Genomic DNA, 20,954 nt, shown 5'->3' with positions numbered 1-20,954 from the left:
AAGGCTGGAAATTGCATTTTTAGACAAGGCATTGAGAATGCATTAATTTAAATAGGAATCTTTGACATCTGTTTAGTGTTAAGTTTTAAGTACACAACAGGAACACATACCATGTGCTTTTGAGAACTGAATTAAACTGCAGAAAATGAAGTTGTCAGAATTTAGTTTAGTGAGGAAAAAAAGTACAAGTATGGGAAATGCTTCTCAAATCATTTTGGCGACATATATATGTGATTACTCATAAGGGCATTAAAAATTTGCATATTTCTAACTAGCAGTGTTTTTAGCTAAGGCTGCATTTTTAACTCCTGAATGATTTCAAAGGTTAATAAGGCTGATAAAAAATTACGGTTTTGTAACCTTCCAACTCTTAGAGAATAATCCACGTCAGGTTTCCTTTCTATGTTAGCTTAGGATACAGTACAGCTGTAAAAAGGTATTTAAAAAATGTCTCCAGCATTTTAAATTGTGAATATAGAATTTAAAAGCATTAAGAGCACTTTCCATGTAATTCCTTTCAAGATTTTTTTCTCCCATGAATTTGTTTGTGGTATGTATATGTAGCTGAAGTAATTTTGACAGTAAAATTTTGTTTTTCCTATCCCCTCTAGCGGTTTCACAGGCATTTAATGTGTTATTATGTAGTCTTCAATGTCTTCTTTTTAATGACAGCATAGTCTTTTATCAGTATCATACCTCCAATTATTGAATTATGGTTTTCAAAGTTTTTGCTGTTAAAAAAATACATGTTTGTACACATGTGTGTACATGTTTTCATTTCTTTTGGGGTATATGTACCCAGGAGTGGAATTGCTAGGTCAAATGGTAACTTGATGTTTAAACTTTTTAAAAGCTACTGGACCCTTTTCCAAAGTGCCTCTACCATTTTACATTCCCACAAGCAGTGTAGAAGGATTCTGATTTCTACACATCCTCACCAACAATCCACTTGTTATATAATACTTGATAATAGCCATCCTAGTGGGTGTGAAGTGGTATCTCCTTGTGGTTTTGGTTTGCATTTTCCTGATGACTGCTGATTTGAGCAGGTTTTTAAGTTGTTCTTGGCTATTTGTATATCTTCTCTGGAGAAATGTCAGTACAGATTCTTTGCCCAGTTTTTAATTGGGTTATTTATCTTTTAATTATTGAGTTGTAAGTTTTAAGTATATTCTAGATACAGGTTTCTTAGATTTATAATTTGAAAATATTTTCTACCATTCTGTGGATTATCTTTTCACTTTCTTGAAAGTGTCTTGATGCACAAATTTTTAAAATTTTGATGAAGCCCATTTTATCTTTTTTATTGCTTGTGTTTCTGTGTCATATATAAGAAACCACTTCCAAACTCAGGGAAATATGATACAGGGGAAAGAGCGTTGCTTTGAAGTCAGGCCTGGTTTTGTATCCTGACTCCACCACTTATTTGCTTGAGCAACTACCCAAATCTGTTTCTGAATGATAAAGTTGGGGAAAATAATACTTAAAGAGTTAGTGTGTGCTTTAATTAAATGGTAAGTTCTGTAAAGTACTTAGTTCAGAGAATATTTTTAAGAACTGGTCATTCTCACCACCCTCACCCATCACACCTCATCTTTGCAAGAAATTGCTTATTTTCATTTTAGTGTCAGAGTTCTTGGACAACTTATCTATCTGACTAACTCCTTTGAAATGAAAATTGTCACTGTGCATTTATTGGAAGTTAATCCAACAATTTTGGTCCTTGTTGGTAAACTATTGTGCTTAGTTTTGGGTAGGAAAAAAAACAAAGACAATTCTGGTGACTTTTGTGTCACAGTAACATTTTAAGCACATGATTTGTATTTGTATTGTGAAAAATTATGTATCAGATACCATTTGTAGGACTTTCTCTTTAAGGTTAGTAAAGAATTCTTTTAACTCATACATAAAAGTTGGTCGAGGGCAATAATTTAGGAAATATCTACAATGGTCACATTTGTTAGCAAAAATAAAGCTTTTTCATTTCTGATCACATAGAGCTGTTAGAAGATACTTAAATCAAGAGAAGGTGGTTGAACTTGGAAATTTTTTCTGTTCATAAAAAATGTTGGCTGTATGATTTAAGCTGTCCATTTTGAGGCTTAAAGTTTTATTGTGATCTTAGATACCTAACTTAAGGGATTGGCTTTCTTGATTTTAAACGATAGTGGCAAATACTATTTTCAAGAAGAATGTAATTTTGTATTAAGTTTTATAAGAAAGGAGTTGAATATATAACAATATAGAATTACATTGTGTAATTGAAAATAGTTATACAGTATGCAATTATATAATTGAACATACAATTATACAATATAATTGAAATATAAATGGCAAGTAAACTTGAAGTAAAATAGGCCCTTATTCCTCAGTATAACTCCTTAGACTAATTTTCATAGACAAATTTGGAGAAATGAATTGTTCATTTAATTGCTGAGTTAGTGACTATAATACACATTTTTTAGATTCATTAAATATGCCTAATGAGCCAGGAAGGACTGTGTTCTTTGCAGTTTTTTAATTTAGGACACTTCACGTGAACTTTCCATTACCTTGATTTATTTCCTCAATTAAATCTTGTTTTGAAGTTCTGAAGCTGGAGATCCATTATTTAGCATTATTTGTACTCCTTTATGAAGAACTATTTGTAGCTTCAGTATATGTTTTGTTGTACTTTTGAAAATTACTAAAACTGATTAAAAATTTTTTTTCATTCTGAAGTTTTATGTATATATATATTTTATTGAAGTATAGTCAGTTTACAATGTTGTGTCAGTTTCTCGTGTACAGCACGATGCTTCAGTCATATAAGAACATACATATGTTTGTTTTCATATTTTTCACCCTAAGTTGCAAGATAGTGAATATAGTTCCCTGTGCTGTACAGTATAAACTTGTCTATTTTGTATATATTAGTGTCTGCAAATCTTGAACTCCCAATTTACCCCCCCTAGTAATCATAAATTTGTTTTCTATGTCTGTGAGTCTGTTTAAAACTGAATTTTAAAAATAAGTTTCACCCTAGAAATGCAAAGATACACCCTTATTTAAAAATCTGCTTTAGCTGCAGTTTTAGCAACTGCCAGTAGATGGCAATGTAAGTTCATGAAAAACAATTTGCCTCCATAAATTGAACAGCTTGAGCACTGAATTTCTAAGCCTGGAAAGTTTTTAAAGTTACAGATATTCTAAGTGAGGTTGATGGGGTGTTATTGGTCATCGTGGGTTAAAAATGTTGATTATTTTTTATTTTACTTTATAAAAGTAGTCTTATTGCAACATTTTTCAATCAGTTCTCAAACTCTAGGGTATATCAGAATTAACTAGAGGGCTTGCTAAAAAACAGATTGCTGGACCCAGAGTTTCTGATTCTGTAAATTTGGGGTTTGGTCAAAAATTTGCCTCTCTAACATCACCAGAAAATATTGCTGCTAACACTGATGATATTAATAGTCTGAGGATTGCAATTTTCAAACCACTGTTGTGGTTTTTTTGTTGTTGTTGTTGTGACAAAATACAGTTACCACAAAATTTACTGACTTAACCATTTCTTTTTTTTAATCTTTAAAAGAAGCTTTATTTTATATATATATTTAGGGGGGTAATTAGGTTTACTTATTTATTTATTTTTTAGAGGAGGCACTGGGGATTGAACCCAGGACCTCAGGCATGCTAGGCATGTGGTCTACCACTTGAGCTATACCCTCCCTGTGACTTAACCATTTCTAACTGTACAGTTTTAGTGGTATTAAATACTTTCGCATTATTGTGCTACCATCACCACCATCCATCCCTGTAACTCTTATCTTGTAGTAGTGAAAGTCTATACCCATTAAAGAATAACTTTCTATTTTTCCCTCCTTCTAGCCATTGACAGCAACCATTATATTTTCTGACTTTATGATTTTGGCTACTCCAAGTACTTAATACAATGGAATCAAACGGCGTTTGTCTTTTTGTGACTGGGTTATTTCCCCTAGTGTAATGTCCTCAAGGTTCATCCATGTTGTAGAACATTGCAGAATCTTCTTTTCATCATTGAATGATATCCCATTGTATGTCTATATTACATTTACTCATCCGTTTTTCTGTCTCTGGACCCTCCGTTGCTTCCACATTTTGGCTACTGTGAATAATGCTGCTCTGAACATAGGTATACAGATAATTTCTTCAAGATCTCCTTTCAGTTCTTTTGATATATACCCAGAAGTGGAATTGCTGGATCATTTGGTAGTTCTGTTTTTAATTTTTTGAGTAACTACCACGCTGTTTTCCACAGACACTGTACCATTTTGTATTCCCACAAACAGTGCATGAGGGTTCCAGTTTTTTTTCATATTGGCATCAATAGTTGTTATTTTTGGTTAGTATTATTTTTTTTATTATAGTAGTCATCCTTCTGGGCATAAGGTGGTATCTGATTGTAGTTTTGATTTGCATTTCCTTATTAGTTAGTGATGTTACACACCTTTTCGTGTGCTTATTGGCCATTCATATATCTTATTTGCAGAAAAATACTCAGATATTTTATTAAACATTTTTGAATTGGGTTTTTTTGGGTTGTTAAGTTTTAGTTCTCTATATATTCTGGATATTAATCTCTTAGCAGATACATGATTTGCACATATTTTTCTCCCATTCTGTGGGTTGCTTTCTTACGCTATGAATGGTGTCTTTTGATGTATAAATTTTGAAGTTTTCATGATGTTCAGTATGTCCATTTTTTTCTTTTGTTACTTGTGCCTTTAGTGTCATATCCAAGAAATTACTGCCAAATCCAATATTGTGAAGCTTTTGTCCTGTGTTTTCTTTTAATAGTTTCATTGTTTTAGGTCTTACACTTAGGTCCTTGATCCATTTTTGAGTTAATTTTTGTATATAGTAATAGTAAAGGTTCACCTTCATTCTTTTGCATGTGGATATCCAGTTTTCCCAATACCATTTGTTATAAAGACTGTTATTTCTCCATTGAATGATCTTGACACCCTTGTCAAAAATAATTTGTATATGTGAAGGTTTTTTTCTGGACTTTGTTCTGTTTCTTTAGACTCTGTGCCTGCCTGTATGCCACTACCACACTGTTTTGATTACTGTAGCTCTGTAGTAAGTTTTGAAATCAGGAGCAAGTCCTCTGGTTTCGTTCTTCTTTTTAAAGATTGTATTGGCTATTTGGAGTCCCTTGAGATTCCTTGTGAATTTTAGGATGGTTTTCTATTTATGCAAAAAAAAAAGCCATTGAGATTTTGATGGAGATGGCATTGAATTTGTAGATCTCTTTGTATAGTATTGATATTTTAATAATATTAAGTTTTTCAGTTCATCAATATGGAATGTGTTTCCACTTATTTGTCATCTTGAATTTTTTTCAGCAGTGTTTTGTAGTTTTCGTTATACAAGTCTTCCGCTTCCTTGGTTAAGTTAATTTCTAAGTATTGTATTCTTTTCAATGCTATAGTGAATGATATTTCTTTAGTAATTTTCTGTTCAGATTGTTCATTGTTCTTGTGCAGCATGCAACATGTGATGTACACAACATTTTTGTGTGTTGACTTTTTGTGTCTTGCTAATTTGCTGAACTCCTTTATTCTAACATGTTTTTGGTGGAATCATTAGGGTTTTCTACAAGTAAGATCATATTATCTGCAGAGATAATTTTACTCCTTTCTTTCCAAGTTGAATGCCTTTTGTTTCTTTTTCTTGCCTTCCAGCAGCAGAGCTTCCAGTACTGTGTTGAATGGACATGATGAAAACAGACGTCCTTGCCTTGTTCTTGATCTTAGTGGAGATGCTTTCAAGCTTTCACCATTGAGTGTGATGTTCATTGTGGGTTTTTTGTATGTGGCATTCATTATATTGAGATAGTTTCCTTTTATTCATAGTTTGTTGAGTATTTTATAGTGACAGGATATTGAATTTTGTCATGTACTTTTTCTGTATCAGTTGAGATGATCCATGTGGGTTTTCTTCCTTTGTTTGGTTGATATGGTATATTATATTTTGATCAATTTTTATGTTAAATCATCCTTTCTTTCCAGGAATAAATTCCTTTTGGTCATGGTATATAATCCTTTTAATATGCTACTGAAATCTGTTTGCTAGTATTTTGTTGAGGATTTTTGCATCCACATTCATCAAGGATATTGTTTTCCTGTGGTTTTTTTAATCTGGCTTTAGTATGAGAGTAATGCTAGCCTCATAGAATGAGTTTGGAAGTGTTCCCTTCTCTTCAATTTTGGGGAAAGTTTGGTACTAGTTTTGTAAGTGTTTTGTAGAATTCACTAGTGAAGCCGTTGGGTCCAGGGCTTTTGATGGTAGATTTTTGATTATTGATTCAATCTCCTTACTAGTTACAGAGCTATTCAGATTTTAACAACCATTCTTTTGAAACAGTCTTTGTTTTAAAAGTCTTATTAAAACAATACAGCATTATTGTTGTGTTTAAAAAGACAGCACCCATATTCTGCTGCTCTAATCCATTTAGTCATATTTTCACTGACTATATATTTGTGCATGTATGTTTTAGTGAAGTCATAATGTGTGTAAATTCTTCCATATTCTGTTTTTCATATGTTTACATGTCTCCCCCACTGTTAATGTATAGTCCCACCTATTTCCTTATGGCTTTTCTGTCTAAGAGAATTATGCCATATAATGCACCATCTTATCAGATAGCATGTAGGTCTGAGAAGTGCTTTAATTTGGTCTTTCTTGTCTTTTGACTATTGTCAGTGGGCTGATTAATGGCTTCATGGCCATTATACTATGACTTTGTGGAGTTGGGCTCTGATTTGGATTTATATGATTACATCATACCAACTTGTACTACGTGGAAAGTGTGAAGAATTTATTTTGCAGCCGTATGTCCCAAACTCTGTTTAGGACTCCGTGACATGTGGTCTGCTTTTCAGAGGCAGTGGAACTATAGTGAATTTAGTTTGTAAAGAATCCTAGGGGAAAGAAAGAAATATAATTGTTTTTTTGAAAATAAAAATGTGTAAAATTTTTGCAAAATAGTGAGCCACGTCTAAAACCTTATTTTAGTAGGAAATAGATAAGTGAATTTGGGTAGGAAAACTTACAATTGTCTTAAGTATAGATCCTCACCTTCTATAAGCAAGTCAGAGTCATTTAAAATTTCACTTAAATTTTACTTTTCCAGCCTTTTTTGGTAGACATGCTAATAATGATTCATAAATGTAATAAATCCCTTTTGTTAATTTTATATTGCTTATTTTTAGATTATTATAATGTTTAACAACTTGAAAAAGGAGATCTCAGTTTATTTATGATGCAGTTAATTTATGGCATTTGATGTTAGAGATGATAATGCATGCAGAGATCTGAGACACGTTGGTCGTTAGGACTTCTAAGCTGCTCGGCTGGCTGGTTTATTCCTCTGCAACACACTCTCTGTCCTCATCCCCAGATCCAACAAAACAAAGCAAAACTTCTTTAAATTTCAAGAACTCTAAGATTCTTTGGGAACTCAGTCTGGAAATCTGTATTTATAAAAGCATTACTTAATGTCACATCAGGGTGTAATTAGCATGTCTCTCCTAAGCCACCTCTTACTTTTTTTCCTCTCTTGCGTACTGTCCCCCCATTTTGTGTGTGTGTATGTGTTATTTTAAAAGCTTACCCCTCCCCGATTTTGATGTACTTGGCATATTTTCATACGTAGTCTGGTTGATTTAACGTGCACCACTTGGTGTTTTGTGCAGTGAAACTAACTAGGGAAAGGTTCCTGTCCTGCTGTGTTAGTCTCCAGTCTTAATGTTCTCCTGGGAGTCCACAAGAACTGCCCTTAGTGATAAGTGTGCCAGTGTCCCGTATACCAGTGACTGGTACAGCAGAGTGGTTAAAAGCTATTTAGGAGCCATGTTGCTTGCGTTAAATTGTAGCTCCACCATTGTATAATTTCAGCTTATTTTTGTTTTTCCTTTCCTGTAAAATAATAGTGCACACACTTCATAGGGTAGTTTTGAGGCTGGGCTGATACAAGTGAAGTGCTTAAAACAGTGCTTAGCACGTAGTAAGTGCCGTGCAGGGTTACCGGTTACAGTCATTCCGTTAGTGCACATAAAGCAGCTGTGACAGTTACTGGCCTGTTTCGTTGCTGTTTCCCTGTCTGGTATGTTCCTTTTGAGTGGTAATATTAGTAGCATCCCACTTTTTAAAACTAGAAAACTTTCAAAATTACCGTTACTAAAATAATACCGTATTGGTCATAATACTATTACGAGTTTTAATGGTTTTCCCTCACTGTTGACCTTTGCTTTTCTGAAGTTCACAAATAGGATGGTTATATTTTCTAACTCATTCTGAACAGTTAATATAAGTAGGCATTTAAAACAAGCCATACATATAAACTGCTTTTTTCCTGTGCCACTGCTGATTCATATCACTCTTCCTTTGCACTTTAAGGGCACAGCACGTTCACAGTGTAGTGGGTAATGTTCCAGACCTGTCTGAGCGTAGCATTGGAATGCACATCTGTTTATCAAATGACCACTAAAAACAAAGGTAGTTAGGAGTTTACTTAACCTCTTCTTCCACCAATTTACTGTATCATTGAGATTATTTCACTTGCCTCTTTTGTAATGAGTGACATTTTAGAAAATGTGAACATGTGATGACTTGCGACTTTACCCTGTAACAGTGGGGTGCAAAAAAGCAGATAAACTGTTAATAGTAAATGATACTGGTGTGTTTATTGACCCCAAAAAGGGGGGGCGTTATAGTAATTAGTGATAATTTATCCATCAGAACCTGAAACTACTTATTGAGATGACAATTTAATGAGCCTGTTTTACTATTAGTAAAGAGAACAGTACATTTTTTGTGTTTTTTTTTTCCTTATTTCCCCTCAACACAGGGAGGGGGAGGAAAGCAGGCACCCTCACTTGTAGTTAACTCATAGTTCTAAAATAAGCTGTATATTGCTTCCAAATCTAATTTAATCCATAGTAAATAAAAGTATCTTCATAAAGTAGTTTTAAATTTTCCAATTATGTTTCTTTAACAGATTTCTATAATCCAGGAGCTTGTTACTAATTATGAAGCCTCTCTTAAAACGTGTGACTTTTTTAGCCCTTATGGTAAGTTTTAAATTAGACTTAGTTGGAATTCGGTTACTCATTTCCCCATTTTTAATCACTTACAGTAAAACTATCTTACGTTTATTACGTATGTGCTTCATGATAGCGGTTCACTAAATCACTTTTGAATTAGTGGAGGAAATGAGAACACTTAGAGTCGGAGGTGATTAAACATTTCCATAATCTCGTGAGGTGGGAGTTAACCCGGTTTTGACCTGAGTAAACAGAACTGAGCGGTCCAGTGGGTTGACCAAGATCAGGCAGTTAGTTTATGTTGAAATGTACTTTTCCTGAATTCCTGCTTCTCTATTCTTTCTACTCTTTTTGTCACTTTCAGTCCTGTATAGTTTGGTTCTTTGTTTCTTTGTCTGTAGGAGGATATGTACATCAAGGCCACTTAATTTAGAAGGCACTCTAGAATATTCTAATTTCAGTCACACAGAGGGTAACTTTAGTTTCTTTATGTGTCATTTACATGTCATTGCCTTTTTGTTTCTGTTAGTTTGAAACGAATTTCATAATAAAACAGCAGACACAGAAGTAGATAATGATCCCTTGTGTCCCCATCACTCAGCCCCTTTTATCAATGTTTTGCTAGTATTGTTTGAAGTATCTTCTGTCTCTTTTTCTTTTCCTGGAGTATTTTTAAAGCAGACATACCGTTTCCCCTGTCAGTACCTTAGTATGCATCTCTAACTGTTTTAAAACACTTAAATAGAAGATGTGGTCACAGTCCTGTCTGACACAGAATGGAACTCCATACCACAATATCTAACACCCGGTCCACAGGCAAATGTTCCTGATTATCTACAAAAATGTCTTTGTATAATTGGTTTACTTGAATCTAGATCCAACTAAGGTCCACACTTTACCTTTAATTGTTATGTCTCTGATACTATTAATCTTGGGCAGTACCGTCCCCTCCCTGTTTGAAAATGCTGTTTGTTGTAAGGTCACTTGTCTTGTGGAAAGTCCTGTATTTTGAACTTGGCTGGTTGCTTTCTCATAAGATCATCTGATACGTTTTGTTATTATCCATGTTTCTTATAAACCTAGATTTAGGCTTGATTAGATTCAGGTTCCACGTAATACTTTGCATATGATGCTTTATACATCTTACATCACATCTGAAGACAGAAGATGTTCCAGTTGTCCCTCTTCTGATACTGAGAATGAACAGGGTTCAGGTGTTTGTCAGCCTGATCTGCCCATTAAAAAGTTCCTCACTGGCCTCTCACCTAATGATCTTTGCAGCCACTGAGGATCATTACCTCGATCCCTTATTTCATTGTAATGCTCATTCCTTTTGCATTTATTAGCTAGAATTCTTCTTATAAATAACTTCCCCTCATCAAATATTTGGTTCCCCTGAAATGTAGTTTATATGAGAGGAGCAAGGTAAATGCTTGGCTCTTTGCCTTTATTTGTTACTTCTGTTTTAATTTATGCTAATTTGTGTGTTGCATTGTTGTCATTTCATTTGGTTGGCCAGTCTAGGAGCCCTTCTGTGTTTTATGTGGTAGTTTTCTTTCCACTTTCTGTACCTCGTTTTATACCTGTATGTTTTCCCTTCTGAAACCCATTTTTGAGAGCTTGGTGTTTCTTTATCTCGTCCTGTAGCTTGAGGGTACAGGATGGGGAACTGGGTAAAACTTAGCTGATTGGATGTGATCACCTTGTCAGGAGTGTATCCTCTTCATACCCTTCAACTTTGGGTTTCCCTGGTTTAGGGTCAAGGCCTAGACAATGCTGAGTAAGCTCTGGCAGTCCTTGCCTTTGTGGAAATCTTGCAGTGGCAGTTAGGGACATCCTTTCTCCAGGCTGTTTTCCTTGGCTTTTCCTGGACCTGCTGCCTTATGCTCTCAGCCTGAGCATTCGTGGAGTTGGATTGATTGACTTCTTTTCCCCGACACTGGTTCTTTGGAGTGAAGTAAGGATTAGAACCTTGTTTCTTGTTTCTCTGCTTTGCTGCCACTTTTTGAACTTCCTGGCGTGAAATCATACCTCTTTCTGTTGAAATTGGTCATTTTTGCTGGGCTTTTACAGCTTACTATTGTGATAATTATTAATTTCATTATGCATTGGGGAAAATAAAGTATGTGATTTGCTTTACTTTGCCTTATTCCCTATAATAATTTTATATTTGTTTGATTACAGAGAAAGGGGAGAAAGAACCCCCAACAACACTGCTCTGGGTTCAGTATTTCCTGGCACAGCACTTTGATAAACTTGGGCAGTATTCTTTGGCTTTGGATTATATTAATGCTGCAATTGCTAGCACTCCAACTCTGATAGAATTATTCTATATGAAAGCAAAAATTTACAAGGTAAAATCTTAGTCATATGTTTTTTGAATGGTTGAAGAATCTGGCCATTTTAAGAACCCTTGGAGTTCTTTCTTTGTAGAAATAACTTTCAGGTACCCTGATAATCTATTCCTAATACTACAATTAATTCTAAGGAGACTTATGTTTAGCTGTATAATCAATATTAATCATTTCATCCAGCTTTTAGTAAACATGAATTGTAATTTATCTAAAGATTTCTGGATAAATTTGACAGAAATGATAACAGCTTTCTAATTTGTCTTTAGAACTTTTTCATTATATTGTACCCATGTTCTCTTAATCATAAACAGTGATTCTTTTAAAAAATACTGTCATCTTTTAAAGCATATAGGTAATCTCAGAGAAGCTGCCAAGTGGATGGATGAAGCACAGTCTTTGGACACAGCTGATAGATTCGTCAACTCCAAATGTGCAAAATATATGCTTCGAGCAAATATGATAAAGGAAGCAGAGGAAATGTGCTCCAAGTTCACAAGGGTAGGAAATAGCATGTAATTGTCTAAGTTAGTAGAATTAAGCTTAAGTTCTGTGATGAGCTGGGAAGTTTGCTGCTAAAGTTCCTGAGGATTCATTTTTGTTACTACTTTTTAAAGTTCCATTTAGCTCATATCCTGAGTATGGTTTCTTACTGTGGTTGAGTGTGTATGCGTGTGCTTCTGGTGGGAGATGGTTAAAAAGCAATCGCAGAAGCAAAATACCTTTGTACAAATTAAATTCAACATTCATTTATGATAAAACTCTCCAGAAAGTGAGCATAGAGGGAGCATAATAAAGGCCACATAAGACAAACCCATAGCTAACATTCATACTCAATGGTGAAATGCTGAAAGCATTTCCTCTAAGATCAGAAACAAGACAAGGATGCCCACTTCCACCACTTTTATTCAGTATAGTATTGGAAGTCTTAGCCATAGCAGTCAGACAAGAAAAAGAAATAAAAAAATCCAACTTAGGAAGAAGTGAAATTGTCACCGTTTGCAGATAACATGACACTATATATAGAAAATCCTAAAGACGCCACAAGAAAACTAATGGAATTCAACAGTGAATTCAGTAAAGTTGCAGTTGCATACAAAATTAATATACAAAAGTCAGTTGCATTTCTATACACTAACAGTGAACTGTCAGGAAGAGAAGTTAAGGAAGCAGTCCCATTTCCCAGCATCAAAAAGAATAAAATACCTCAGAATAAAGCTACCCGAGGAGGCAAAAGACCTATGTTGCAAAAACTGTAAGACACTGATGAAAAAAATTGAAGACTACACAAACAGCTGTGTTCATGGATTGGAAGACTTAATATTGTTAGAATGGCCATACTACCCAAGGCAATGTACAGACTCAGTGCAATTCCTATCAAAATATCAAGGGCATTTTCTTATAAAACTAGAGCAGAAATTTTTGAAGTTTGTATGGAAACACAAAATACCCCGAATAGCCAAAACAATCTTGAGAAAGAACAAAGCTGGAGGAATCACACTCCCTAACTTTAGGCTATACTATAAAGCTACAGGAATCAAAGCAGTATGGTACTGGCACAAAAGCAGACATCTGGATCAATGGAACAGGCTAGAAGGCCCAGAAATAAACCTGTAGACTTATGGTCAACTAATCTGCAACAAAGGAGGCAAGAATATGCAAAGGAGAAAAGACAGTCTCCAATAAGTGGTGCTGGGAAAACTGGCCAGCTACATATAAAAGAATGAAATTAGAACATTCTCTGTGATACAGGAAAGTAAACTCAGAATAGATTAAAGACCTAAATGTTAGACTGGAAATCATAAAACTCCCAGGGGAAAACGTAGGCATAAATCATAGCAATATTTTTTTTGGATCTGTGTCCTAAAGCAAAGGAAATAGAAGCAGAAGTAAACAAATGGTACCTAATTAGAGTTAAAAGCTTTTGCACACAAAGGAAACCATCAACAGGATGGAAGGACAGCCTGCTGAATGGGAGAAAATATTTGGAAATGATATGACCAATAAAGGGTTAATAACCAAAACATATAAAGAGCTTATAAAACTCAACATAAAAAACAAACAACCTGATTAAAATTGAGCAGAAAGTGTGAATAGTCATTTTCCAAAGAAGATATGCAGGTGGCCAACATGCACATGAAAAGATGCTCAACATTGTTAATCATCAAAGAAATGTAGAATTTTCACTGTTTAGAATATTTGTGGAGCTGTTGATGCAAATTGGACATTTCCTAGAGTTTTTGAAATGAAAAATACTGTAGATTTCTTATAAACGTACGTAGTTATCAAAAAAGGCAAATATATGCAACCATAAAGAAGAAATAAAATAACAGCCATAATTTCATTTACCCAGTGATAACCAGTTTTTGTACTTTTAATGAGAATTCTGAAATTGAACTGATGGCTCAAAGTGGGTGTGGAATAGGAAGTGAAGGCTGAGCTCATTTATTTATGTAAATGTACCTTTGTTATCTTTCCTGGGGTCACATAAAATATATTTTATTTCACTTTATTTTTGTGGGAGGAGGCAAGCATAAAATATATTTTAAATAACTCTTCTAAGTTGTGACAAAACTCCAGTGCCCCTGTGCTGAAACTAGTTACTTTATGTCTTATACTTATCTCAGAATTCACAGTGAGCCCGAAATAACAGATTCCATTATTTGGTTTTGTCAACGCACTGCAGAATTGGCATGGAACAGGACATACTGTTAGAAGCAGACACATGGGCACAAAGAAAGTGACAACTGATAACCTAATGTGGAGGGAAGAGACTTGGGAAACTGAAAAGCAGGCTTGGAACTATTATTAAGAGATTTGGAAATGATGCTGTATGTAACAGTGATCCTAAGTGTGCAAGGAAAAGTTGAGTTGCTTTTGCTTCATAAGCAAAAGATAGGCAGTGCTTCATAGGATTACTGTCTTAAATAGATTAAATAAAAGCTTTGGTGTTTAAAAACTTAGCTTTAGTAATTTGGAATCTTTTTCTATGTAGGATGCTGAATACCTCAACAGAGCTGGATAAATAAGACATGTAATTTTAAGTTGGTAGGAGCCTTTTGGAAACACATTGATACATTTGTTATATAATTTCTTAATTCTGTTTATTGTCATAATAATCCTCGTAGACAGAGTTGTAGAAAGAGAAAATGAGATTTTTAGGGTCTCTTTTAACTGTTTGCTTCCTATATTTATGATTGCTTCTGTTTCAGGAAGGAGTATCTGCCATGGAAAATCTAAATGAAATGCAGTGTATGTGGTTTCAAACAGAATGCATTTCAGCTTACCAGCGTTTGGGAAGATACGGGGATGCCTTGAAAAAATGCCATGAAGTAGAAAGGGTGAGTTGATAGAATTTTGGCTTCATTTTTCTCCGGTAAGGTGACGAAAAAAGAAGGTAGACTTCTACATGGGATCATCTGCCTCTTCCAACTACTTTGGGAACTTCATTGTGAAAAAATTCTTGATTCAGAAGTTGTGAATAAATGCTTGCTTTCTTTTAATCCTCAAATGGTTACGATTTCGACATGTCTGCATATTTTTTTCTGAAGGAAGAAGGACAAGATTAGTAAGTTACTATTGCTACTATTAACATATATTCAAAATTTCTATTCCCTGATCAGGCCGGTATTTGATTTTCATCACTAGCCTAGAAGGATGCACAAGCTGATGGCCACCTCTTTCCTCTTTACGTCAGGATCTGCTCCATAGTCAGCCTCTCTCCAGTTTGTCTTCCCAGCGTATCTGTTCTCTGCACTTTGTACAGCAACCTGGGGCTGCTTTGCCAGCTTATTTTATTACTTGCTAGGGGTGTGTGTGTGATTTGCCCCTTAGTGAGGGGACCTTTCTTTTCCTTTGTGTGAATTTTTGTTTTCCTGTTCTTTGTCATCTCTGAAGCACTCTCCTTCCAAATGGACCACAGGAGGAAGAGAGCCACAAATGCACCCCTGAGGCAGGCCTCAGCATCCCTCAGCTGTGGGTCGCTCGGCACCACTGCCCCAAGCTGACGCAGTCTAGAGCCACAGGCGGCGTAGTCAGGTGAGCCTGATGTCTGCTCTCTGGCAGGCACTTTGGCCTTTTTCCCACGTGCAACTTCTGAGGTTGCCCGAGAGGAAGGCTAAATCTCAGGGGGTGGCTTTGGATGGGAACTGGAGCTAGGGTGATACCCAATCCCTTTTAGGAATAATAACCTAGTGTTTGCTTTGTTTTGTTCTGTTTTATTTTTTTTTTCCCTTTTAAGCCTGGACTTGATGCTGGGGAATATCCTTCCCATCTTCTTGGAAAATATAAAGCCCTTGGATGACATGGGAAATATTCAGATGGTATCCAAGCATCCTAAGTTTAAATCAGGCTCTTACTTCTGTGACAAAATGGTAGACACTTATTTTGACACTCCTAGGTGATGATCACTTTAAAAGCATCTGCTTGTTACTACGGAAAGATACATTTTTACTAACCAGGACATTCTCAGGGAACAGTCCATTGCTCCCTGAATGAGGAGGCTGCTAGGCACTTACCGATCAGCAGTTCCAGCAGGACCATAACTAGAAATCTATCAGATTTTCTGTAGTAGTCAAATCTGAGCACCTTAGGATCATTATAAACTTCTTCACCTTCGAGTACCTCCTAACATTCATACCTGGGCTTTATTCTTTTCAGTAGTTTTTGAGGATTGTTAGACTATGATTACTGGCTGTTCAGTTACCACGTTTCAGTTAGATTGCACTTCCTCAAGTTTTAGCAATTTTGATCACCTGTGGTTTGACCCTTTAACGGTGTGGGGGTTTAGAGGCACTGACCCTCTGCACAGTTGAAAATCCCTGTGTGACTTCTAGTCAGGCCTTTGTAGTGCGATTCTTAAAACAACCATGGATGGTGAAGTTCTGAAGTATTTATTTACTATTGAAAAACTTCATGTGTAGGTAGACCCACATAGTATTGTTCAAGGTCAGCTGCACTTCCAGTTCAAGAAATATGTTTTGACTGGTAGAAAGCATTTTTGAAGGAAAAAAAATTTACAGGAATCATTGGTTATTGGAGATTAAAACATGACAGAAGATCACATCACCCTCTGGTCATGTTACATAATTATCATTGCTCAAAACTTTACAAAATGTCTTCAGGGTTTGCTGTTGGTGCTTGAGAATATAACCAAAAGCAGATAAACAAGAAAAGATCCTATTCATATTCCACTTGTAAGCTAGTCTTTGTAGTGAATAATTCAAATTAAAAGTAAGTAAGACTTAACTCTCCTAGTGGTTTAATATAAAAATGTTAGTGTAGTACAAATTGCTGATTGATGCTTCTGAAATTAATTTCTAAGAAAAATTAATGTAATCTAAAAGAAAATTCTTGGTGATATAGCTGTAAGGATTTAAGGGAAATCATGGAATTGAAAGACAAAATAGATATCTGCTTGAGTTACTTTTGTGCCTAGGTTTTAAATATTTTAGTACAGGAATGAGCACTTTTCAGAATTCAAACTTTGCGGTTGACCTTCCAAAGAGAAGATCAGTGAATAGAGAAATAAGTTCCAAGAAAGACTGATTGTTTCTTCTCCCTTTAAGAATTCATTCAAGGGTTCTTTCACTGGAAGCAGTTTCAGTTTAGGACATACTGCTGTGAGCGCTTAGTAGTGGAGTTTCAAGTGTTAGGATTCTGGAACGGCCCATCGTAGTGCTTTTTCTGCCTTCATCTTGCCCCGCTTACAGGATTTTAGGATTATATATAAAGGTTATGTAGTCCAACCCAGTCTGTTGTTTACAACTTGAGTTTTATTAAAAACAAAACAAAATGACCATCCTCAAAGTATTGGCTATAAAACTTTTGTTCAGAATAATTTGTTTTTTAAATGGAGGTACTCAGGATTGAACCCAGGACCTCGTGCATGCTAAGCACGTGCCCTACCACTGAGCTATACCACTCTCCCCAGAATAATATTTTTAATTATTTTATCTTTCAAGAATTGATTTTCTTTCTTTTCCCTTTTTTTCAGGTGGTTAGTTTCTCATTGTTTTAATATGCTGGTTTATATCTGAAACAGAGCAACAATACATATTTCTAAAATTTTTGATACGATCTAGAATTTGTGATAGATCAAAACCATAGGAAGTTCATAACTTTATCTTCTGGTGGTGTGTATCTTAATCTCTATCAAATTGACACATGCTTTATAATGACAGATGTTCCTATAAGGAAATAGAGTTGCTTATTGCCCTCATTGGTCTAGTTATTATTATTTAAGTCCAGAGATTTTTGTTGCCTTTCTGTGTATAAACTCTCATTAGTCTTCTCCCTGCATCTCTGAGGAGTAACATGTGAGAAATCTGGGTCAGAAGAGATGGCCTGGTAGGGAATTCCTAAAGAAAACCGCGCTCTTAAGCTGTGAATAGCATTTCTTAATTCTTTGCTGACTTGTCTTACTTTAATTCAAGCCTAATTTTGACAGTTTAAGCAACTCCTGCCAGCATTCCCCCTAAGTTGTCCCCCACCCCCAAAAGAGAGAATTAGCGTTGATACTGAGGGGAAAAGTGAGTTAAGGGCATGAGCTGTATGTGAAAATTTGGGTACCTGTTTTCTTCCATGAGCTAAGTGACCTCCTCCTGCTCATGTTTGGATAAAGTGCAGGGAAAATAACTTTACCTGTTTGCTTGTTTATGTCATCTAGTGTATTTTTACGTTTTATGAATTCGGAGACTTAAAAATCACCCCAAGGTAGTACCAGGGAGACCTTTGTGGTAATGGAACAGTTCTGTATCTTGATTGTGGTCGTTGTGACGCAAATCCACACGTGATACAATCACAGGGAACTGTGCACACACGTTATACCGCTGTCAGATTTGGTTTTGCTATTGTTACTATCCGTATGGAAGATGTAACCTTTTGGGGGCAACAGAGGGAAGAGTGTAGAAGGACATCTCTGTACTACTTTTTGCGAGTTCCTTTGTATATAATTATTCCAAAATAAAAGTTAAAGAGGAAAATCACCCTAAGATTATTTAGTTGTTTTTGAGTAGGGATCTGCCATTGCTGACTAGGTTTCTGAGAGAGAGGGCTTTCCATGGAAAAACTGAGAAAGCCTCAGACAAACTGGGATAAGCTGGTTATCCTCTTTATGGAAGACATTAACTGGAGAGAGGCAACCTGTGGGCTGTTACTGACAAAGAGGCGGCTTAAATGTTTGTGGTTCCATATGGCTCCCTCCAAGCCTTGACTTAAATCTGTGTCTGCTAATGCTGCTAGGAGTACCTCTTTCAACTTGTGTCTGCCTTTTTACACAATGTATCTCAGCCTAGAAAAAGTCCTGTAAGTTCTTAGAAGTTTTCATTCCGTACGTGTTCCATGATTTTGGGCACTGCCATTATTCCTCAGTCAGCTGTATTGAATTTTAAGATACTGTGTTGCTAGATGTAACTTCATTTACGTTAACTATGTACAGCTATGTAATCCCTTGATGGAAAAAACAAGTTTATGCTATTATTTGATTTGTCTTATTGGCAACTTTCAAATATAACATCATTAAAGCATGATTCTTGAAATATTAAATATAAACTACTACTAATATAAAAACTGAAATGTTCATTTTTTTCCATTTCTTTCCTGTCACTGTACTTTTATCCTTTTTAAAAAAATTTTTTATATATATTTTTACTGAAGTATAGTCAGTTTACAATGTTGTGTCAATTTCTGGTGTACAGCACAATGCTTCAGTCATACATGAACATACATATATTTGTTTTCATATTCTTTTTCATCATAAGTTACTACAAGATACTGAATATAGTTCCCTGTGCTATACAGTATAAACTTGTTTATCTTTTATCCTTTTTATCTTAGTAGTCTTCCCTTAAAGTCTCAGGTATTTAATGTAATTCCATGTATAGTGTACTTCTGATTACCACGACGACTTAAATTATCAAGTGATGTGAATAATTAGTAATGTGTCCTCTGCACACGTAGTTGCTAGGCCTCCAGGACAGAGGGAGAATGAAGTAGTGGAAGAGCTTGCTCTGTATTTGTGTAATGAATCATTCACTTTCCTGTATATTTTTGGAGGAGCTAAAATAGGGGAAAAGGAAGAAGACAGAGGTAGAGATGCATGTAGGGGAGAAGATAAAAGTATAAGTTGTTTCGTCTGGGGATTAGTCATCTTTCCATGTAAGGAATTAGTTCTGAGCCCTTCTGGTGCCGTGGACCCTCGGAGGATTGGATGAAAGCCTCAAGCTCTCTCCTTAGGAAAATGCTATTCTTGTTTATACGTAGACTCCAGATTAAGAACCTTTGCTAAAATAGAGTGGAGATAGATTAAAGAGAGTGAAGTGAGTGAGAGAAAACAGTAATGCTCTGCATTTGTTACAGCAGTTTACTGTTTAGGATGAACGTTAAAATACTTTTTTGATCCTTTAACAACCTTATGAAATTTGCTGTGTATATTTCTTTATTCCTAACATAGGTAGATAATTGAGGCTCTAGGAAATTAAGCGGTCACATGTCTGATAAGCAGCTTCTCCCCTGAGTTGGCAAATACCGTGCTTAATGAATGTCTGCTGTGCTAGGCCCTGTGCCAGGCAGTGGGGATGGAGATGACAGGCTGCCCTCGAAAAGCTCATGGCCAAGTAGAGCAGTCTGATTTGTAAACATTCACTGTGAACCTGTATGTATGTAGTTGCCATTCAGAGCTCTGTTTAACTCTGCCTTGCTGCTTTTGGGGGAGTACTGAGAAGTATTTCATGAAACTATAATATCAGTATGTTTTTTTTCTAGCTTTAGAAAATAACCTGATCATCTGACTTATTACATAGAAACTGAGCATCATCATCACAAAACACGATCTATAGGGAATGGGCATGGAGGAGAAACTTAAGTTGAAAGCAAAGAACAGCTTGATGTCCTTTATATATTAAACACTTTTTATGATTTTCTTTTAAAAGCAGACATTGACATCAGTGTAAAAGATAATTTTGTGGTTTTGTTTTTAAGCATTTTTTTGAGATAACCGATGATCAATTTGACTTCCATACTTACTGCATGAGAAAGATGACCCTTCGTGCCTACGTTGACCTTTTGAGATTAGAAGACATACTCAGGAGACATGCCTTCTATTTCAAGGCTGCTAGATCAGCAATTGAAATATACTTGAAATTGTATGATAATCCCTTAACCAATGAAAGCAAGCAACAAGAAATAAATTCAGGTAACTAAAGGGGAACTTGTTTAAAGAGATTTGAAAAGAACACAAAATTTCGGAATGTCATTAACATAACAAAAGGTAGAAAAATATATTGTCAAGTGGATGTGAAGACAGCATTAGATAACTAATATACCAAAAAAAAAAAAAAATGTTGGGTTAAGACTTAAAAAAAAGTTGACAGGATGTCCTGTAACTGATGCTTCCAAATTACCCTAATGGAATGACTTGTCTAGTTTTTATCTTTGGTAGGACCAATTCAGGAAAAATAGAAATGTCTGTGGGCTGGGCTTTTTATTTTTTAATTGTCATTGAAAATAGGTTTGAGCTCCTTAGGGAAAAATA

At 35.4% G+C, this 20,954-nt stretch overlaps 1 protein-coding gene across 8 annotated transcripts in view; it reads left to right on the top strand.

The window, feature by feature from the left end:
* NAA16 (N-alpha-acetyltransferase 16, NatA auxiliary subunit) overlaps nucleotides 1-20,954 on the top strand; it is a 57,664-nt gene that overhangs the window by 26,397 nt on the left and 10,313 nt on the right. For 4 of the 8 annotated variants that reach the window (XR_012080034.1, XM_072976322.1, XM_072976321.1 and 1 more), the window contains 5 exons: nucleotides 9,026-9,098; nucleotides 11,256-11,425; nucleotides 11,771-11,923; nucleotides 14,635-14,763; nucleotides 20,402-20,615. Coding sequence is in view for 6 of the 8 variants with exons in the window: in XM_072976322.1 (XP_072832423.1) it covers nucleotides 9,026-9,098; nucleotides 11,256-11,425; nucleotides 11,771-11,923; nucleotides 14,635-14,763; nucleotides 20,402-20,615 (739 nt within the window). In the remaining 2 variants the exon portion in view is untranslated. Of the gene's footprint in view, nucleotides 1-8,424; nucleotides 8,602-9,025; nucleotides 9,099-11,255; nucleotides 11,426-11,770; nucleotides 11,924-14,634; nucleotides 14,764-15,319; nucleotides 15,461-20,401; nucleotides 20,616-20,954 lie in introns of those variants that run through there. The other 4 variants (XR_012080035.1, XM_072976324.1, XM_072976325.1 and 1 more) reach the window with 4 other exon arrangements.

The sequence above is a fragment of the Vicugna pacos genome, chromosome 14 (assembly GCF_048564905.1).
Source record: "Vicugna pacos chromosome 14, VicPac4, whole genome shotgun sequence".
NCBI lineage: Eukaryota > Metazoa > Chordata > Mammalia > Artiodactyla > Camelidae > Vicugna > Vicugna pacos.
The sequence above is the reverse complement of the archived record's forward strand: the minus strand, read 5'-3'. Positions and strand labels throughout refer to the sequence as shown.